General features: G+C 32.0%; 1 protein-coding gene across 1 annotated transcript; it reads right to left on the bottom strand.

The window, feature by feature from the left end:
- Positions 1 to 17,367: 17,367 nt before the first annotated feature.
- Positions 17,368 to 20,323, bottom strand: LOC132733196 (uncharacterized). The gene is made up of 4 exons (XM_060719795.1): positions 20,203 to 20,323; positions 19,108 to 19,209; positions 18,323 to 18,461; positions 17,368 to 17,504 (listed from the first exon to the last, which is right to left on the bottom strand). The coding sequence occupies exons 1-4, from the start codon at positions 20,272 to 20,274 to the stop codon at positions 17,395 to 17,397; spliced, it is 423 nt and encodes a 140-aa protein (XP_060575778.1). The 5' UTR covers positions 20,275 to 20,323; the 3' UTR covers positions 17,368 to 17,394.
- Between the last annotated feature and the right edge of the window lie 1,619 nt (positions 20,324 to 21,942).

Raw genomic sequence — 21,942 nt, 5'->3', positions numbered from 1 at the left:
GCTATATCATAGTTTGGATTGATTCAAAAAGCAAGAACAACAGTTAAGGGAGAATGCGAGAGATTAACGATCATAATAGTTCTTAAACCGTAACCAGTTGAATTTTTTCTTCTTTAATTTGTTCTTCAGTTTCCAGTTTTGGAACTGTCGTTTATCAACTTAAGAGATATCAAGATGAAAATTTGATCTTCCAAAAGTATAGAGCAAGATCAGGCTTTAACTTTACAGAATAAAACTCATAAATCAACCAATAAGCATAAACATTGGGCAAAATCAGGTTCATGAACTCCACTGAGGTCCAACAGAACAAAAAATGCAAAGATTTGAATTTCTACTTTGATCACCTAGGGCACCTCATACTGAAAGATCTGCAAGCAGATAATGAAGAAATATAGTCATTCATAAATTAATTGTAAACCGTATTTTGTGCTATGATTGGCCCGAATTTAGCGAAAAGAGTTGCAAATTTAGGTCAATTTTCACAATTTTAATGATTATTCTGGAAAATGGCACGAGCGAAAAATCTAAAAGTTTTACACGAGTTTGAGGTCAAGACCTTTATCAAACTGAACATTAATATAAAAATATTTCCTGTCCCTTCTTTTCAGAAAACCCCAATGGAGTCCCTTCAACAAATTAATGTTTATAGATTAGAATCACAAGTCACAGAAAGTATCAACCGAGAAATTACTGGGACAATATCATCAGATTTCGTACAAAAATTGTTTCAATATTTATATTTTAGGGTAGTAACTATAAAACATATATAATTTAGTTTGGCATCAATTTGGATATTCGGGAAAATTCGAATTGGACTGGTGTAGTCTATACACTTTACATTTATTTATTATCATTTATTTATTATCTTCTTTTAACATTCCTGAATTTCAAAGGAAAAGATCCGTAGTTAATGAACAATGGTAAGATACATGACCATTAATTTGAAACTTTATTTATTTATTTTTATTTATTTATTTACAAACAAACGAAACTTGTAACCCGGCGAAGAGACCCTGAAGGGGGCGTCCTTTTGAAGAATTCATTGTTGTTTGTTTTCCCTCTGGGGTGAAAAGGGAGACCCATGACTGTTTTTTTAAAAGTTTTTTTCTGCTGGGAATTTGTGTCTTTTTTTTACGTGAAACGATCGGCTTTATAACCCGCGTATTTCCCCTTGAAACAAGGGAATTTGAAAGCCCTTAAAATTAAGCACAGGTTTTTAATGAAAACCCCGTTTTTTGTGGGCTTGGAGGGTCATTTTTGCTAAAATAATATCTGTTTTAAAACAGGAAATCAAAATTTTTTATTTGTTTTTTTTTAGTTTTTTTTAATTTTAAAATTAAATAATCTGTGAACCGATTTGCAAAGGGTTTGGGGTTTGGGGTTTTTTTATTTTTTCGGCGTTTTCCCCCCCGCGAAAAGTTAAACTTCTCCGCCATTGGATAAGGTAAATTGAAAGCACCGGGGGAAGTTATAGCCCCACTTTTTAAAATAAAACAATTTTTTTTTTTGTATTCAAAAGGGAGCACAAAGATAATTTTGGGGAAAGGTCTTTTTTGTTTTAAAACATGTATTATGTCCGTTTATTATTGTGTTATTAAGATTTATTACGTTTAAGTCGCATCATCAAATTAGAGCTTTAAACAAGTTGTTTGTTTGCTCATACGAATGTAATTTATATTTTACAGATAACTTTCAAATGTGTTCTCTGCAGTGAGTATTATAAATCGTTTGATAGTTATACGTGTTATATATTAAGAACCTCGAACAATAGTTATAGTTACTTGAGCCGGTTGAATTACAAGAACTGTATATCCCATATTTTATCAGTAACTAATATAGATCTACAATGACATGAATGACAACTACCTTTCTCGTTATCATTTAAATAAAAAACTTTTATAAACTATGAGATAAGTGGATCTCATTCTTTTAGTTTGATATGAACAACGGGTTAGTAAAGCGAATATCATATGCATGGGTCCAGAACGGATGAGTAGGGGGCTCAACCCCGCCTTCCCCCCACATATCACAACCATCACCCCCCCCCAAAGGAAGAAAATAAATAAATGAGGAAAACTAAAAAAAATACATGTATATATTAATAAATAAATGAAAAAAAATACAATAAAACGCATACATTTAAAATTTTGGCTAATTTTTCAAACCGTTCTGAGATCGACTATCAATTACACTGTTTTATATAGTAACAATCAATAAAACCTTTCAAAAACCACGTAAAAACAAATCAAAATCTAACCCGTGACCCCTCTCTGGAAAACTTGTGTAAAGAACTTATGTAAAGAACCCAGGTTCCTCGCTTGCATGATATTCATTTTTTGAGAATATAACAATGTATAAAGTATTTCCATGGTAACTATATGTATTAATGTCGGCTTCTTATGCACTGAACGTCTAAGAATGTACCATTGCTAGAAAAATATTTAGTTACGTTTTAACCCTTTCGCTGCCAGAGGGTTATTATTTTATTGGTCACCTATATGCAAGAGGTTTTTCTAAGAAATTACTATATAATTAATTAATATAATAATTATTATTTGTTATTAGTATTATAATAATTATATATGTTTCCAGATCTGTGAGTATAATAATAATTATTGTCAATGGTATAATTTTCTTTATATTTGTTGCCGTCCATATGGCAAAAACGCCAAAAATAACAGGGACGGCATCCCTATGGCAGTGAAAGGGTTAAGGTTTTTACATGGGTGTGTGTTTTATTTCAATTGTGTAACTTGTCTGTCAATAGAAATGCAAAACTTTCGCCTGCTATCCTAGCCTACGAACTGTCCCATATGGTAGGAGCTGGGACTATGCTAGTATATCTTAGTAATATGCTGACTGTGACAAGATTACATTTACAGGTATTATTTATTCATACAAGCTAATATTTACGAGCGAGGTATTACATTTTATATTAGATATGTATTTGTCAAGAAATTCAATGTTGAAGTTAATTTACCTATAATTACCCACAAAGACCATTGATTTGTTTGATTTACAAGTACAGGAAGACCTTATCAAATAGCCAAGGTGACGATATAGACCTAAGCATAAACATCTGATAATCTGTATAAAATAGTTTTGGTCCTAGCCTCTAAAATATTTTAAGTATAATCCATGACATGAAGTAAAGAACAAAAATGTAAGGAAGTGCAACATAAATATCTACCCTGAACAAAAAGCATTTTCAACAGCATAACCATTGTCTACAAACAATTAAGTAGACTAAGAGGTTAAATGACGTAAATTGACTGACCGTCTTTTATAATCTCTATTATCTAAAACATAAGACAATTTAGTATAATGGCGATGTCAGTGATATATTTTGAATTTATCCCAAGCCCATCTAGATAGCCTGACGATCCATCTCAGCATTGCGTTGCCGTCGTATTGATACCAACTTATTATCAACAATGTGCATGTGAATTTGGCTTCTGTGCTTTATCTTTTAATTTAAATCCTTAATGGCACAACTCATCAGATATTGTAAACAATTTAAAGAACGATCAACAAGGGTGAGCTTCATCCAATAATTGCAAAACCTAACAGTGCCGAGCCACCCATGACTATCAGGAAGCCAGTTCAAATTACCCTGTCGGTTAGTCTTCATTTTTGTGTAAGTGTAACATTTTTTTTAATGTCGAGGCTTCATAATAAGGTCCACAGGTGGCAAGAATTCTTTCACACAATAATCAACGACTTAGGTTCTCTATAAAATCGATACTAGAAATCATTGTCATTTTTTTATTATAAAATATAGTACACACAAAATTAAAAGCATTCAGTGAAACAAAAGTAAGAGAAACGGATAGCAATAATTGTTACTATATCCTCCTTTACCCAGCCTCAAGCCTCCTGTTATAACAATAGAATAATCATATAATTATGATAAATATGAATTGTTGCAGTATTGATTAGATACGAACAAATTATAGAAAGAACATAAGAAAATATTTGTTAAATCCATGTGCTATATATAATTTTATACTTGATTGCATTAAGGCATCATTGACACTGTCCATTTACAATTTTGACTATCAAGTCGTTTTACAAGTGGAGGTAAAATCAGATTTTGTTCAAGGAGAATCAGACTCCTATGTAGAAACATCAATCATTGAATAGTTTCCATAATGAAAACAGTATTCCTGTCTGTATTTCAACCCCCAACGGCAAGGTTCAAGTAATACAATTTAAGCCAGCAATCGAAACTACTATGTCGGTCCTTATAGAATATTTCTAAAAGAACAAATTGAACGTAAGGTTATGATACTCTTTTTTTGGCGTTTTATTATTATTATTTCAAATGATGTGCCTTATTGGTGACATTATCTGTGATGACAAATCTTTTTTTTTAATTTCATCAAGTTTAGTCGTATTTGTTTTAAAAAATAAGTACTTTTCATATATTCAAACAAACAAAACAGAACCTGTTTGGTATCTTTTTTTCCTGTACACAATTTCATCACACATATTTTTCGTCTCTATCGGTAACTTCTCCAATTTCAATTTCCCACCAACAGTTCTATCTATGTGAACATCAACTCTTTTCACTGGTATCATATCAAAAGTCTGAAAGAAAGAATGAAAGACAGAAAGGAGTACAGGCTTGCATGGCTCTATACTGGCTAAACTAATCATCTTTGGTCTAAACAAGGTGAAGGTAAAAGTTAATTCAAATGTTGGTGTTTTTTTAATATTCATTTATCATTTTCCATTTAGACATTTAGTGCTGATAGTTTCATAATTTTAGAAGGCAGAACAAAATATTACCTTACAAAGCTTTGCATTCTTTTCGTGAGTCTTATGGTACTTCAATTTACTAATGCTGCCGGTAATTAACAAACAATATTCTGTCATTTTTACTTACTTTTATTAACATACATGCTCATATTTTATCTATATTAGTTAGATTACGACTATTACCGTGACAAAATTAAACGTAAAAAACAAAAACAAACCTGTGCTTGACATTCTTCCATTACAAGAATGTTCATAACCATAGCAAAGATAATTATGTTTCCCATTAGAATATTCTGAAGAAAAAATATCGATATAGTTTTAGATATAAAAATGAAAACATTTATATTCTCTATTCTATTCACAATTCGACTCAACACAAAAGAAATGCTATTGAGTTCCAAAAGCCTTAAAACATAAAATTTGATGTCCTCATATACGACAACTGGGGAACTTAAAACAAAATGATATGCAAGAGATAACTAAGAAATATATTCATAAAGTTAATAGTGCTATTCTTATCCAGATATAAGTAAAACGCGTTGGAACGCATTTCGATGTTTGGTAATTCTTTTCAAAATTAGAATGATCTTTCTAAAAGAAAAAAAAGACGGAATATCTGAAATTGTGCACGATGTGTCTAGACCTGTATAAAAAGGAAAATTCTCGAGAATTGTTTCAGGTCACGTCATGTAAAAGTACAACATTACATATGAGTTCTTTTAAAAGTGTCCTGAAGTCCTGTCTAACAAACAAACAAACATTTATTAATTAAGTTAAAAAAAAACGTTTCAAATGCTATGAGATTCATAACTTGAGTTCGAATCCATTTTACTTACTATTTACATGTAATGAAGTTAAAGTAAAATTTACAAAGCTATTTTAAATTAAAAACAACACAGTATAGTTCCTTAAAACTGTTATGTAAACTTTAACTTGGTAATACGTGTCTTATTCCAACTCAAAGAAAATAAACTATTTTGGTGAGTCTTGAAGTACCAGGTGACGGTTTTCTACAATATGTTTCCTTCAAAATATACATATAATGGTTTAAAAAATAAGTACTATATAGAAAAAAACTTTTGCCTAACACTTTTATTCCATCCTCAAGTAATAAACACATTTCATGCATTTAGTTCTCGAAGCATGCAAGTAACCACAATTACATGAAACATTACATAATTATACAGCAGTTATATGGTTAATAAGTACTGATACATATCCCACACAAATTGTTTGAACTGTCGAAAATATAAACTTTTCAATTAACTGTGACGGATATTTCCATATTTCACTATTTTTTTTTGAAAAAAATAAATTAAAAGAAAACCAAATAGCACTTGTTTTATACCTGAAAAGTCATACGATCTGAATACATTGTATGGCTGTCTATTGGCTTTCAATTGTGCAGTGTTGAAACTGGTTGCAGTTATCCATACCGTAGCTTTCACATTAATGTACAAAATGCAACGTAATTAAAGCAGAATTGAAACGCACAAATTTTATTTATAGACCTTTAGTGTATTTGCATTAAACAAATTGCATTCCAACCATGTATATCTTCAATGCGGTTTCATATATGCGATATAGCAAATGAATAATTACATAATAAATATACATTATCAGTTGGAGTGCATAAAATCATCTTGAAGTACACAAATTATGAAGGAAATGCAACAGGTGTTCTATTAATGCTTTCCTTTAAACTTTTGACCATAAACCAAATGCAATACGCAGAAGTGAGTTTTAAAGGGTGATCGCAAGATTATACCGACGGTGCATACTTGTTTTAATACCTATTTGCATGAAGTCAATGAGTATCGATTCGTCCGTTAAATTAGTCTTTAAGTTGCTATCAACTTCGTACTGTATTGAACATGTCACAAAGTCAATGCGTTTAGGCTTTTGCTATCAAGTACGGTCCAAGACACGTCACCAGTAATGCCTTTAAAGGTTAAAAGTATTAAAAAAAGACAAAGAAAAAAAACGATTTTGCGCCGAAAGTTGGTGATTCTCAAATGGTCATTCAGCCCCTTAACTTAATGTATCCTCTTCAAAATAAAAGTGCAAGTCCTGGTTAGGTTAATGATGCCAAACATCTTGCCTGACTTTAAAGCGTAGCAAGTCATAAGTTTCTCATGCACCATAACATTTTTCCTTGTTACCCATGAACACTACTCGTGGCTTCAGTACAAACATCGGCAGCTGATCTGCAGGATACAATATTTTCTTCGGAGTTGTTGTTGTTTTTTCGTCGTTACTGTACCAAGTTCTTCAAATCTCCAATGTCTTTTATTTCGCTTTAAACGTTGTTTTGTTTGTTTAAGGTTGAGTCGTGTGAGAGCTTTAAAAAGCCGGTAATATGACAGCGGAGGCGTCTAACTATTTTCAGTCGGCTCTAGCAACCAACCTCGCCAAAAGGGTCGAGAAATCATCTAAGGTGGATGTTGATAATTTTAGGATCATACAAAGAGACTGAAGACAGATTTTATTATAAGTAGTGAGAGGCTCGCCGGTGAAGATATTGATTAATCTCTAGATGCTAAAACGCTGCTGCTTCCGTTATCAATAGATGTGAAATCAGATAGAGATAAATACAAAAAAGTATTTATAAAAACTTGTTATCGACAAAATTACAAAAAAGTGTTCGATTCAGAAAAGTCTCGGATTACAACGGAAATGGACAAAAAGATATGTAAGTAACGTTCATGATTAGTCAGAGATTAATAATAAGCCTCGTGAACATCTTTACTTTTGGTAAATAAGTGTCTGCTTAACGCAGTAGCAAGCTTTTGAGTTTGACCATGGGGAACGAAAGAATGCATCATCGAAATCTTCACCAAGTATGGTAGTGTTTAAATGTAGAAATATGGTACAAGTGCAAATTTTATGGTAAAAAGTATTCCTGTAACTATTTTAAAATGTCTTTAAACATGCATCATTGCATGTCTGCTAATTTTAGGAAACATACACATGAATTGGTAAACCATATTTAAGACTTAAATAAAAATATGTAGGATACTAAGATAGGTATAGGAAAAAGGACATTTTCATGAACCTGGACAGAGTGTATTCCATTCACATTATATTCTGTTTATAACAAGTTTAACAGGAATTCATATCAAATTTTCAACAATAGAACACGGTGTTATTGGTAAAACATTACTTTGGTTTATTATCCATAACATAATAACCGCTTAATAAATAAAAAGTAATAGAAGGAAATGAGTTTTCACGTATTGTTATGCGATAAAAATTCGCAAAATCTTTTTATCGCATAATTACCAAAATTTGTACAACATATTACTTATTAAAATATGCATTTCTTACTCTGCTTAACATCCAATTGAGAAATAAATGACACCTTTAGCCTGCGGCAACCAAATGTGTTTTTTAGAATTTTAAAAAATATGTTTGAATTAGAAAATGACAATTGCAAAAGTGTACAAACATTATTTAATTGACAAAAATTTTGCGAATTCTTATCGCATAAAGATTTTGCGAATTTTTATCGCATGAAGATTTTGCGAATTTTTTATCGCATAACAGTATTCTACATGAACTCAACGGGAAATCATTTTAGCAACTAGAGGTGAAGTTGTAGCACACACATTAATATCGATAAGTCATTTAATGTATTGTGGCTCGGCAACATTAGGTTCACAATGGAGCACACGGAGACGTGGGGACATATCTGTGCAGCAATTGGCGCGTTGGTCCGCTATGTGTCAAATATCTTGATATTATTCTAGTACAAAGATTCATCACGTGAAAGGTCGAATTTATTAAGGTTGAACAAAACAGCATTACAGCCTCATCACTTTATTACACAATACAACAAATACAACATAAGATACATAAATGACATCTTAATGGCACATTGCGTTAACAATGTGAAAAATTCAAATAAGACAGCAAATTACTTTTAAAGGCATTTGAATATATATACAAGTAATGCTCAAGAATTTATATAACTTTTACTATTATAAAAACACAGTTTATAAAATTTAAGAGAAGTAACCTAGTTTTACTTTAACGTGAGACACAGTGATAATAGAAGGTCCCGGATAATATGCATTCTATTCATCTTCAACACAACCCGTTATAGTAAATATCATATTCCTACATAGTTATTATCATCTATCAAGTGTCAAACAATAACCTCAATCTCGTGGCTTTTTTTTCTTTTTCTTTTTTTTTATGCAAGATCATTTTTCAAAATGTGCGCGTTTATCTTAAGTACCTTTTTATTGACAGGCATGCAAATTTTGTGTTTTAAAATGTTGTCACTGCATTGTAGGGGAAGTTCAACAATCAAAGTCGGTAAACATGTAGACACTTGTATAATAAAATATGATGTCAAGTTTAGTGTTACAGTACATAAACGACTTAGTAGAATCAATATTATACAAAAAATTGCTCTATCGCTACTTCCGAGACAGAGCAAGTCGCCGAATTTAAGTTTCATCAAAGGTGTAATGTTGTCTTATTATAATATTATATTTTTTGTAAACTCTGCATCGAATGTTTCATCATGGAAGAATTGCTATTGCTATTTTTTATTTATTTAGAATCGAATATATTCCAAAGATAGGCATAGAAAGCAATTAAAATATAAATTGGAACCAAAATTGTGTTTATAAACGAAATACATGTATATATTTATTAATTATTCGAGAATGCTCTGTCGTGAAGGAGGTAGTCATGTCGCCAAGAATTATTTCATATGCATAACTTTTCTTATTGTTATTTGTCCTTACCTCTGTTTCAGGTTTTTATTAATTTTACAAACACTAGTGTGCGTTTTACATCTAAATGAAGCCATTAATTGATTGGTAATAAAAGCATAACACAATCAATATTACTTTATCATAGGCCAGACATTTTGCATATATGTGTTGGTAATTAACAACATTGAAATATACTCTTAAGTGATATCAACATTGTGTGTGCAACAGGATCGGTTATTATCAGCAGAGTGTGCAACGTAAAGACTTGGTAAAACCAATAGATAGAAATGTATGTTTCAATTTTCACTGAATAGCAGAAGCAATGCAATATTTTTCATATATTTATTTCTGATAACACGTCGCCTAAAAATAAAACAAATCGGAACTTGGTAAAAGTCATTAACAGGAATGAGAATAGCACGTATAAATTAATAAAATATGCATGATTATACTGACTGAATGGATATATACAACGTCTGTACAATACCGGCACTTTTTGCTAATAATAAGTGTTGTAGCGCATATGTTTATACGTAGGTATAGTTATTATTCTCGTTGAGGGTTCCTTTCTTCGTATCAATATATGCTCCTAAGAAAGAGTTATATTCATAAACAACTTGCATAATCTAAATTAAATATATTATATGTAAGCATAATAAGATTATTTCGACTTTAGAGGTCTGTGTCATAGCAAAAGTATTTCAACTTGCAACTTTTCGGTTTTTCCCGCCAATCTTTTGATACGGACTTCTAACACAGTAGTATGAATACGCAGGACTGGCGCGGTAATTAGGTCATAAATGCGCAAAAATCCTAAGCATGTAAACAAATAGTATGTATTGAGCCATTGAAATACTAGACCAGAATGAAGCCATTATGTTTAAGATCATAAAACCAAAGATTTAATACTAAAAATAAATATGAAAAAATCACTATTAATATCATTTATACGGTCTAAGTACTGCGATTCTAAAATCTAAGACAAACTGGCCTTACTACATTTATCATAACTTTACTTAATATCTAAATAAAACTGAAACAATACATGACATGTACGACTGAACGAACACTTTGTCAAAATTTACAACCTAAATAAATTAAAATTGATAAATAAATATATTTTAGACTTAACCAACGTGTAATTGTTTTATTATAAGGTCCACAGATGGCAAGAATTATTTAACACATTTATTAACGGCTTCGGTTCTGTATAAAATCGATACCAGAAATCGTTTTCATTTTTCTTATTTATTACAATTAATTCCTTAAAATTTATACGTTCCTTCCTTATTTAGTTCAGACAAAAGTAGTAACTTTCAATGAAATTAAAACAAATGTAACTGCAAGTGCCAGTTATCTCATAATCTCCTCTTTTACCCAGTCTCGAGCCTACTGTTATAACAATAATATAAACATATTATTATGATAAATATGAATTGTTGCAGTGTAGATTTAAGATAATATTTGTTCAAAATAATTATATACTTGTCTGCATTAAGGCAAGATCGACACCGTCCATGTCCAATTTGGACTATCAAGTGCTTATACCAGTGGAGGTAAAATCAGATTTTGGTCCGTGCAAAATTTCAGGTACTGTCGTGCTCTTGTGTAGAACCATTAACCATTGTGTAAAATACTGAATAGTTTACTTAAATGACAACTGTGTCACTGTCGGGATTCTGACCCTCAACGGTAAGCTTCAAGTGATACAATTTAGGCCAGCAATCTAAACCACTTTGTAACGGAGGTCCAACATAATATTTCCTTAAAATTTGTCTACTGTGCAACATTTCTGACAGAACAAATTGAACGTAAGTTTGTGATACTATATGCAATTTTTTACTGTTTCTTGATTTTCTTTCTTTTTGCATTTTATTATTATAATTATTATAATAATAATAATAATAATTATTATTATTATTATTATTATTATTATTGTTATTATTATTACTATTGTATGTGCCTTATTGGTGATATTATCTGTGAAGACAAAATCTTTTTTTTTTCATCTGTTTACTTTTTAAATAAATACATATTATAAGTTAACAATTTCACACAAACAAAACTTAACCTGTTTGGTCCCTTTTTGTCTTGTACACATTTCCGTCAGCACACATGTTCTTCGTCTCTACCGGTAACTCCTCCAATTTTACATCAACAGTTCTATCTATGTAAAAATCAACTCTTTTTACAGGTACCATTGTAATAATCTTAAAGAAAGACAGAAATAAGTACAGGCTGACATGGCTTTATACTGGCTAAACTTATCCTTTTTTGGTTTAAGCAAGGGTAAGGTTAAAGGAGAATTAAATGTTGTTTTCTTTAATATTCATTTATCATTGTTTATAAATATATATGATTAAAAATTGAATGAATTGTTTCTTTTTAGATAAATACCTTTGATTGGAAATCGTTCGTAGAAGAATTTTTCATTGTGGTAATGTCAAGGATTAAGAGAAAGCAATTCTTCTGGCCTTTGAACTTTATGACCGCCAAACCCTGCGATTAAATTGATGAAAATGATGTCTCTCAATGTCATATAGTTTAACCCCCTCATGCTTAGTTTTCTTCTTGGAACAAGGTACAGTTCTTATTACTTTGGATAGAAGTCAAAATAAGACTTTACTAACATTTTGACACGTTGAAGAAAAATAATTATACGCTCCGCGATATTTCGTTTAGGCATCAGTTGTTACATAATTATAAAACACATTTTGTTTATCTTTATTATAGAATATCAACTAAATATTCATCTTTGAGGCTTAATGTACTTTAAGGTGCTTTTGTGTCGCGAGAGATGGCGATTTTTATGCCACCGAGACATCCTCATTTAAGAAAATACCAATGTGATGACTGCACTACACATTAATCATTCAGTACACATGCTTTGTGCTTATACCGATATACGAGGTATTATCAAAACGTTCGCGGCCCGATATACTTCTAGCAACTACAATGACATATACAGACAATACGTCGATACCGATATCTTATTAAAGAGTACTGACCGAGTTAAACGCGGTTTTACACAGATTAAGTAACATTACACACTTTGATCAGTAGAGAGGTGTGTCATTTAGACCAAATGGAGAAAGATGAAATCAGAGCCGTACCTCTTAAAGAAAGGGATGTCCCCACAGGAAATCCACGAAGACTTCATGGATACACTTGGGAAGGAGTCCCCTTGAGCACTGTAAAAATATGGGCTGCTGAATTTAAGAGGGAAAGGTATATCATTGGAGCTGATGAGCGGCTTTGGCGACCAAAAGAGGCCACCAACGATGAAACCGAAGCTGTGAACGATCTGGTCATGTGCGACAGAAGGCGAGACAAGCGAAGCATAGCTAGGGAAGTTGGTATAAGCTTTGGTTCAGTGCAGGCAATGCTGACTGATGTGTATGGTATGTCAAAGGTTTCCGCTAGATGGGTCCCCAGACAGTTGACTTACGACCAGAAACGGACCAGGCTAGACATTTCAAGATACCGTTTGTTCCGCTACGAGGATGAACCTGATGTTATCTACCGGATCGTAACTCAGAATGAAACATGGGCCCATCACTTAGATCCAGAATAAAAAAGAAAGCAAGGCATGCAGTAGAAGTACAATGCACTGGCTCACCCCCTCCGAAGAAATTCAAGCAGGGAAGATGATGGCTTCAATATTTCTTGGATAGTCATGGGAAAAATAATGATTGACTATTTTGAACAAGGTCGTACCATAAACGGTACGTACTATGCAAACTAATTGAGACGTCTGCCTCAGATAATCGCGCGTAAAAGGAGGGGAATACTGAACCAAAGCGTTTTGCTCCTGGCCGACAAAGTGCCAGCTCAAACATCACAAGTTACGATGACTGCTGCGGTTGACTGGGACTTTGAAATTCTTACCCATCCCCCATATTCTCCGGACTTTGCCAACTCTGACTTCTACCTGTTTCCAAAACTGAAAACCAAGCTTTTCGTGATAGACGTTTTGGAAGCAATGAAGGTGTCATGGAGGCGGTCAATGAGTTCTTTGAGGACCAAAAAAGAGAGTTCTGTTTTGAAGAGTTAAACAAGTTGAAGCATAGGTGGGCAAAGTGCATTGATATAGAGGGCAATTATATTGAAAAATAAGACCATTAGCATGGTTCTCTGACTACAAGAAGTACATCGGCCCGAGAACTTTTTGATCAATCCTCGTAGTGTTACTAAATCTAGTTCGTACTTCTTGAAATTTATAGAAAGCAGTGCTCCTGTCTTCCATGGTGATATATTCTCCATAGTTGGTTACTATCATTGTTTTGTGTATTAAGCCCAGTTAAACTTTTCGAGAATTTTATATCAGTAACAACTCTAAAGTAAGTCACTCACACAGCACTTTCTTAAATAAAAAAAAATATTAAGTTACAAAAGAAATTTTTTAAACGCTATGAGCTTCTTTGAGTTCCAATCCATTTCTTTATTTACTACGACATAATAAAGTTGAAAATGCTTTAATACACTAAAGTTCCTATAAAATAGTGAACAACAAAAATCCTAAAAAAAAGCCCAACACGGCAAAATTGTAAAATGTTGCAGGCTCGGTTTGATTGAGCCTGTTCATGCACTGGAAAGTGCAAGTTACCGTCCACGCCCCATAGCACCGGCTTAAGCAGAACACAAAAATAGTGAATTTTGAATTTAGAAACATCCGCAGATGTGTTCATAAACATTCATAAACATTCACTTAGTAAAACGTGTCTTATTCCAAACGCGAAGAAAATTAATTGTTTCGGTTGAATTGACCGGGTAAGACGTACAGTATTTGTACAAGATTACGGTTTTCTACAATGTTTCTTTCAAAATATAAATATCTTTGTTTAAAAAAATAAGTACTGTATAGAAAAACAACTTTTACGTAACACGTTTATGTCATCCTCATGTTATAAAAAAACATTTTATACATTTATAGTTCTCGAAGCATGCATGTAATAGATTTTACATGAAGTATTACATAATGATAGTGCATTTTTTTAATAAATGTAACATTAATGCATTAATTTATAACTACTGATACACATTCCACACAAAAATTTTTGAACTGTCAGAAATGTATTTTTTGTTTTCAAATAATTGTGATTAATATTTCCAAATTATTTTCATTACTGCATGAAAAGCAAATTAATAGAAAACTAATAACATTTATGTTGTACCTGAAAAGTCATACGATCTGAAAACAACTTTATATGGCTGTCTGTTGACTTACTGTTGCTGTTGCGTTGAAACTGGTTTTCTGTAATATATACCCTCGCTTTTACAACATGCAACGTAATTATAGCAAAATTAAATCGCGCAAGTTTAAACAAATAATTATTGATATTTCAGAGAACAAGAGAGTAACATTGTAATCATGATTCGGTTTCCCATATTTATGTATAGACCTGTAGCGTATATTTGCGTATATCTAAAACGCGGTTTCATATATATGCGATATAACAAAGGAAATTAAGGCGTTAATGCAACAGATGTTGCATTTATAATTTAATGCGTTCCTTTAAACTTTTGTAAATATACAAACTGCAATAAGCAGAAGTCGGTTTTAAGTGTGATCATAAAATTAGATTGACGGTGAGACTTGTTTTGATACCTATTCGCATGAAGTCGATGAGGGTCTATCCGCCCATTAATATAGTCTAAAAGTTGCTATCAGGTTCGGACTGTATTGGAATGTCACAAAGTCAATGCTCTTTATGCGATTTCTATCAAGTACTGTCCTAGACACGTCACCGGTTAGGATTAAATTTGGAAAGACAAAATATTGATAAATACCAGCGTGCAATTTCAAAAGAGAAAGCAGCACTCCTCGAGATCATAAAAGGTTTGGAAATGTATAGTAAAGTAAAAATAAAATACTGTGAGTTGAATGAATAAAGTAATTTACATATTGCAATCGGCACTTACAATCCACGAAAATTAGCAAAATGTGGTCAATAAATTCAAAAACAGCCCTTACTGTGTTAGTAACGCAGTAGAAATATGGTGATAAAATACTACAAATCAGTTTTAAATCGCGCATAACAGGTAAATATAACTTGGCTCTTGAACGTTTTTACCTTTCTTTAAAGTTTAGTGCATTTTTCTCAATGTTGATCTTCTGAAATATTTTGGCTCATTTGGAGGCGTGCAGCTTTAACAAGAAAAAAAATATATAAAAAAATTGAGCCGAAAGCAGGTCACTCGCTAATGGCCATTCAACACTTTTACTTGTATCCTCTGAAAAGTAAAGGGGCAAGTCCTGGTAAAAGCTAATGATCCCAACAACTGGCCTGACTTTAAAGCCGTAGTAAGGCATAGGTTTCTCATGCACCATAACACCTTTTACTCATGCTTCATTACAAACATCCGCATACAAAATACAGAAACTTTATACAATATCATGATAAAGTTCACTGAACTAAACAAAAATATTTATGATGCTTGTTATCGACAAAAATACAAGAGTGTTCGATTCCAAAATGTCATATATAAAAATAGAAATGGACAATAAGATATGTTATTTACGTTCATAATTAGTCAATGACATCGAAGAGATTAATCATAAGCCTAAAAAAAAAGTGTTTACCCTAACGCATAAGTTGCGCTGTCTGTCAGGAATTGTAGTAGTAGTAGTAGTAGTAGTAGTAGTAGTAGTAGTAGTAGTAGTAGTAGTAGTAGTAGTAGTAGTAGTAGTGGTATTGGTAGTGGTAGTGGTAGTGGTAGTGGTAGTAGTAGCAGTAGTAGTAGCAGCAGCAGTAGTAGCAGCAGCAGCAGCTAGCAGTAGCAGCAATTAATAAAATAAGCATGATTATACTGATAGAATGGATTTATACTAACCGTCTGTACAATATCGGCACATTTTGCTCATAATTAGTGTTGTAGCGCATATGTTTATACCGTACGGTAAAGTTAAAATTCTAGTTAAGGGTTCCTTCTTAGAATCTACATAATTATGTTTCTGATGAAAATGAGTAAGTTGTTCCAGCAACACCATACGACATACAAGATAAGTTTTGATGATTTATTCAAAGTTTGGCACAATTTTGTCAATTTACGATTGAATAAGTCTACATTAGATAAAGAGTAAATTTAACATAATACCTTTTCCTAAGTTGATGTACGAAAAGGATTGATACCACATTTGTTTCTTCATTTTAATTACGGTACATCCGCCCATCTTATCATAAAAAGAAGTTTCGCTATCGATTACAGACCTCGGACAACTATGTCACCATACATACCCTTAGGTTCAGTTTATACCAAAGTGCTGATATTTTACAACCGTGCAACTTGCAAAGAGTATAAGCCAAAGATACAAATGTGTGTCCGAAAATAACTTTAAAAAGGCACCTAGAAGTACCTGTGACAGTAATGAAAGGGGTAGCCCTGATATGAGATGTTAGTTCGGAGAAAGGGGCCTGCCTAATCAGCCGCCACTGCGTACAAAGACTTTTTGCATCCTACTACCTTTCCAATTCGTTCCTGTCTTCCCTGTAGGACCATATGTCTCGGCTTCATCAAGCACTTCGGCAGCTCAATCTTTCAATGTATGATAGTAATTTTCCAGTAGGACCTGTTTCCGTGTAAAGAATTAAAAATCGGATCTTAGCCAGTCAGTCAATGTCCTTGGTGATCCAAGTTTGACCAAGCTCTAAATCTATCCTATTTTTTTTTAATGGAGGAAAAGGAATTTTAATAAAAAAACTAAGTTGAATCTTAAAAAAAATGAAAATTTTGTTTGTTTAAGTGTGAACATCAGGACAACGAATAGTAAAATTTCTTGCTCATACTCTGTCAAAGACTTTACCAATTGACGAAATCTTTAACAGGATTTGTTTTTTTTAATAACTACAAAAACAAAAATTACAAACACATACAAGACGTAATATTATTATTTTTCCTGCTTTTCTTACACAAAACAGACATAGTGACATTCAGTGGAAGAAAAACAAAAGTAAGAACAGTCGGTGAAAAAGGATGCCGCTTCATCGTCTCTTCTTCTACCAAGCCTGGAGCCTCCTGCAAATATAGTAATATGAGCATTGTGATCAAAATTTAATCTTAGCTTAACACTGTACTTATTTGATACGACAACACTAATTATTAATGGAGGGACTTTAGATATTTGATGATAACTCCATTGAGTATTTATTGAAATGTCTTAAAACTTTATATTAAATTTTATACATTTATTTAGTTATTTAGTAAATTAGTTATTTAGAAAGTCGGTTAGTCAGTTAGTAAGTAAGTAAGTTAGTTAGATAGTTGATTGGTAGGTAGATAGTTAGGTAGGTAGGTAGAGCGAAAAGTCCCTTCTATACATAATTTTCAGAAGAAGAGGACATCTTAGTAGAGATACTGATCAAGTTAGTCAGCAAGCAGGTTAGCTTTCTCGTGTGTACAGAGTATTTATTTCTTTCCGAATCCGAATCCACAGCGAAAAGCAGCAAGTGATACAAGTTAGCAACTTTATTAACTATTTGACTATGCTGCGTCAAACTTCATTCTATGTTATGTTCATAATATGAATGAGTGGAACTGCATAAGTGTCCATCTTGCATAAACATGTACTTCGTTTGTTAATATCTGTTAGTATTCTGAGTTACATTTTCTTAAAGACTTTATATAAACAATACATATGAGTTCCCGTTTCATGTTGCATATTTTACAAGTATTAGTCAGAATGAAAAATCCTGAAACATTATAAGCAATGCATTGTCAATTATCAAAATTCTTCAGTAAATCGTATGACTAATGCATGAATTATAATTAAGCAGTAACAATGTAAGGTACCAAATACATGTATCATGTGTTTGAAATTGTGATCAAAATACAACCTGTTTGGTCACTTTTTGTCATGTATACATTCCCGTCAGCACACATGCTTTGCACCTCTACCGGAAGTTCTACCAACCTCACAATAACAGTTCTATCAACATAATTGTTTATCCTTTTCACAGGTACCAACTTCTCTATCTGTTAGAGGAAATAACACATGTTTCTTTAAAAGCAGAGACAAGACAGTCATACTGTCTTTCAAATCCTAACTTTAAATTATTTGAAGTACTGAATTGATTTAATATATAGAAATCTTATAGATATTTTGGATATCTTTCTGATGACGATGTATTTGTTAAAATAATGAACAGAATAAAATAAATATTAGTAAACGAAAAGATATTTAACGGTTACATCTTACCATATGTATCTTAGGAAATTAGGTAGAGGCAATAAACAGGATTAAATGTTCTATTTTGAAATACTATTAATGATATAATAATAGCATATGGATTAATGGGTAACAGTAAAAATATCATCCCGAGGAAAATACTGTTTATATACAGTTTTTAACAAAGGGATGATATATTTACTGTTACTCAAAAAACACATGACTTGTATTATTCATTTTATTACCCCTGACAAGAAATGTGATGATTTTTTATGATTGGAATATTGGCCATGTGACACGAGTTTTATTATATTACTGTTAAATATACCCTTAAACAGTACAATTGTCTTAGTCACGTGGTACACTTGCATTTACAGTATAAATTGTTCCCAGTGGCCTATGGGAAATTAACCTTACACGAACAGTGAAGGGTTATAATGATATTTATCTCACCCTGGATTGAATGTGTCTTGTAGAAAGTTCTGTTACTGTGTCTGTATTAAGAAACAATAAATAGCAGTCATCCCTTCCATTGAACTTTATTACTGCCATACCCTGTGAGGAAATTGATATAGTGTTATATTATACAGAGATTTATAAATTATATGTATTTATTTCTGATCTGTCTTGGATATAGCCATAACTACATCTAAATACAAATGCTTAGCTATAATCCATGTTATCTGAAATACGGCAAATTATAATAAGTATAATTGTTAATTTGAAACAAATAAATCCAATGATATGGCGGACGTGTTTGGATCTATTTAATTTACAGCGAGAGATAGAGATTTCAATGTATAATACAGCAAATGTCTCAAAATAAATTATTTATCAATTATCCCGCCATTTTAACATTTCGCTTGGCGGGGTCGCGGGGCGAAAACACGAGTGACTTCAAATCAGCCACTTTACATGGCTCAATCAGAATTCAATATAAAGACATACAATGTGGTGTTTCTAAGAATTCCGTAAACTCAGCAGATGTTTAACAATGTGGTATCTACGGAATAACCAATTTGATGTTGCTGTACCATTTAACTAAAAGCGGGGGAATTTACATGTATTGTCCCTAATCAATTACAATGGGTGCTTTTATCTTATCAGGAACACAACTTACGAAACTTAATAAATAATTATCAAATAAAGTATTGCAAACGCTTAAAAAATATAAAACTCTTCTAATATAATCGTAATTAACACAAATTCGCTCTTGCCCTCTTTAGATTCGGACAAATACGTAATTGCTTTCAAATTACAAATAAGGCGACTCGCCGATACGTTTATTATAGGATCTGTAATCATAAACTTTTTACTTGTTCTGATGGAACCGAAACTGAATAGCGTAAAGATAGGCAGACATGAATATCCTTGCAGTCTAACCAGGCTCTATACTGTTGGCAGCTCATTTTGATATATTTTAAAACAGAAATCCCTTAAACTTTGAATGGACTGTTGCAAATTCAAAGCTTAGTAAAAACATTATACAAATTCCGTAGGTTATGTAATAACAATTCTGTCTTTATGTACGAAGAACATATTTCGTACATTTTGAAATTCATAGAAAGCAGTATTCCCGTCTTCCATGGTGATATATTCTCCATTGTTGGTCACTGTCATAGTCTCGTGTATTATATTACCAGCTGTGGTATGGACCTCAAGCGTGACGTTATTCTGTAAGGGAGCACAAACTTCTTATTTTTTATCGAAAACACCAATTCATTATGATTAACAAGCTTACGTAAATAGAAGAGAATTCTGGATGAAGAATCATTTTTATTGGCATCAATTAGAATAAATGGTCCCTATACGGCTGCATGCAAAGGCATTATTGCACATATTCGGAATAATAAATGAATATTTCATTCGATAGTTTACATTCGTTTGTACGGTGAAAAACCAATCAGTTCAATTACGTACTTTTGCTATAATTTCAAGCTGCATATAGATATTCTACAAAATGAAATTTGAACGAAGACTAATGTAGCTATATACTCTTCAAGAAAAAAATACCACTGCTACATATGTTAATAATTTAACCAGTACCCTATTGTCGCCTTAGGGTAAATTTAATTGCGGCTCTACAACGAGATAAAAATGAACAGAAAAGAAAATCATTATGATTCAAACTAACCCCTAATCCATTTTCTACCATCAGAACAACATGGATAACAAGTCCATATATTGTAAGCCTTTTAAATGCCATATTCTGAAGCGCAAAAAATAAAAATTGTATCATTTGATACACAGACATAAAAGTATACATTCTAAAGCATACTCAACAGTATGAACTCGTCATTTTATTTCCACATTTTATCACCTGCAATGCAAGATTATATATATGTATAGTATATGTACTGTACTGTATATGTACTAAAAATTCAACTTATAGAATGACCAGATTCTCATTCAGTCAAATATTTGAACTCAATAAAATGGTCTAAATGATACAGAAAAGTTTAAAAATATCTCAAAAAGATAAGATTGCATAAGGTGTTGGCTCTACTTTGCTTGTTTGTAAACTGCAGTTGATAAGGCAAGCTACCAACCATGTCTCTTATATCAGTTCAATATAGAATTAAGACACTTCAGAGCTTATACCAGTCATAAGGTAAGTCTTGTACCTTCTTTAGTTCACAAATTTCTAAGTTGATCAACTAAGTTAATACATATAATATTCAAATGTCACACAATAAACTTTTTCAGAGTTAAACATAAATAAACTTGAAAAGTTCATTGACCAGTTACACATGTATTCAGTATGTTGAAAATCGAATTGTATCACATAAGGAATAGCATTTATATAATTTTTACTTACGTGTCTTATTCGTAACTTCCCGTTATTTGTAAATTGAACTGTTCTTGTTGAAGCAACTGGCTGTGTATGGACCCAAGTTGCGTTTATAAATGATAGAGCAAGCTTGTAGATCATATACATGTATTTATGTAGATATTTAATTATTATTCATTATAAACTGCGAACAGGTGACGGTATATTTGAAATATGTATATACGAAATGTAAATGTAATAAAGTTAAGTTCAGATATATCTATTACAATATATATTTTAATTAGTTTTAGTTTCAGGTTAGCAAATGTAATGTACATAACACTGGTATTAATATTAAAAGCTACGTGAATATGGATAACAAATTCCATCCTACACCCTTAACAAGATATTTGTGTTGAAACTTTTAAAATACAAAGTTTTGAAATATGCATGGCCGAGCTGTTAACGCATCGGACTAGTAATTTAAGGATCTCTTGTCGAGTTAGTTCAAACCCTGC

This window comes from Ruditapes philippinarum, unplaced genomic scaffold (genome assembly GCF_026571515.1).
Source record: "Ruditapes philippinarum isolate M1 unplaced genomic scaffold, ASM2657151v2 ctg3712_1_1_1_1, whole genome shotgun sequence".
NCBI classification, from domain to species: Eukaryota; Metazoa; Mollusca; class Bivalvia; order Venerida; family Veneridae; genus Ruditapes; species Ruditapes philippinarum.
Note: the sequence above shows the minus strand (reverse complement) of the source record. Positions and strands in the feature narration are given on the sequence as shown.

What these genes read in the sequence shown, in the direction of transcription:
- LOC132733196 (XM_060719795.1), bottom strand. Translation starts at nt 20,274, where the DNA reads ATGACAGTGACCAACAATGGAGAATATATCACCATGGAAGACGGGAAT. An exon ending in CTTTCTATGAATTTCAAAAT is followed by an intron (nt 19,210 to 20,202) that starts GTACGAAATATG and finishes ATTTCCTCACAG; the next exon opens with GGTATGGCAGTAATAAAGTT. An exon ending in CAAGACACATTCAATCCAGG is followed by an intron (nt 18,462 to 19,107) that starts GTGAGATAAATA and finishes TTCCTCTAACAG; the next exon opens with ATAGAGAAGTTGGTACCTGT.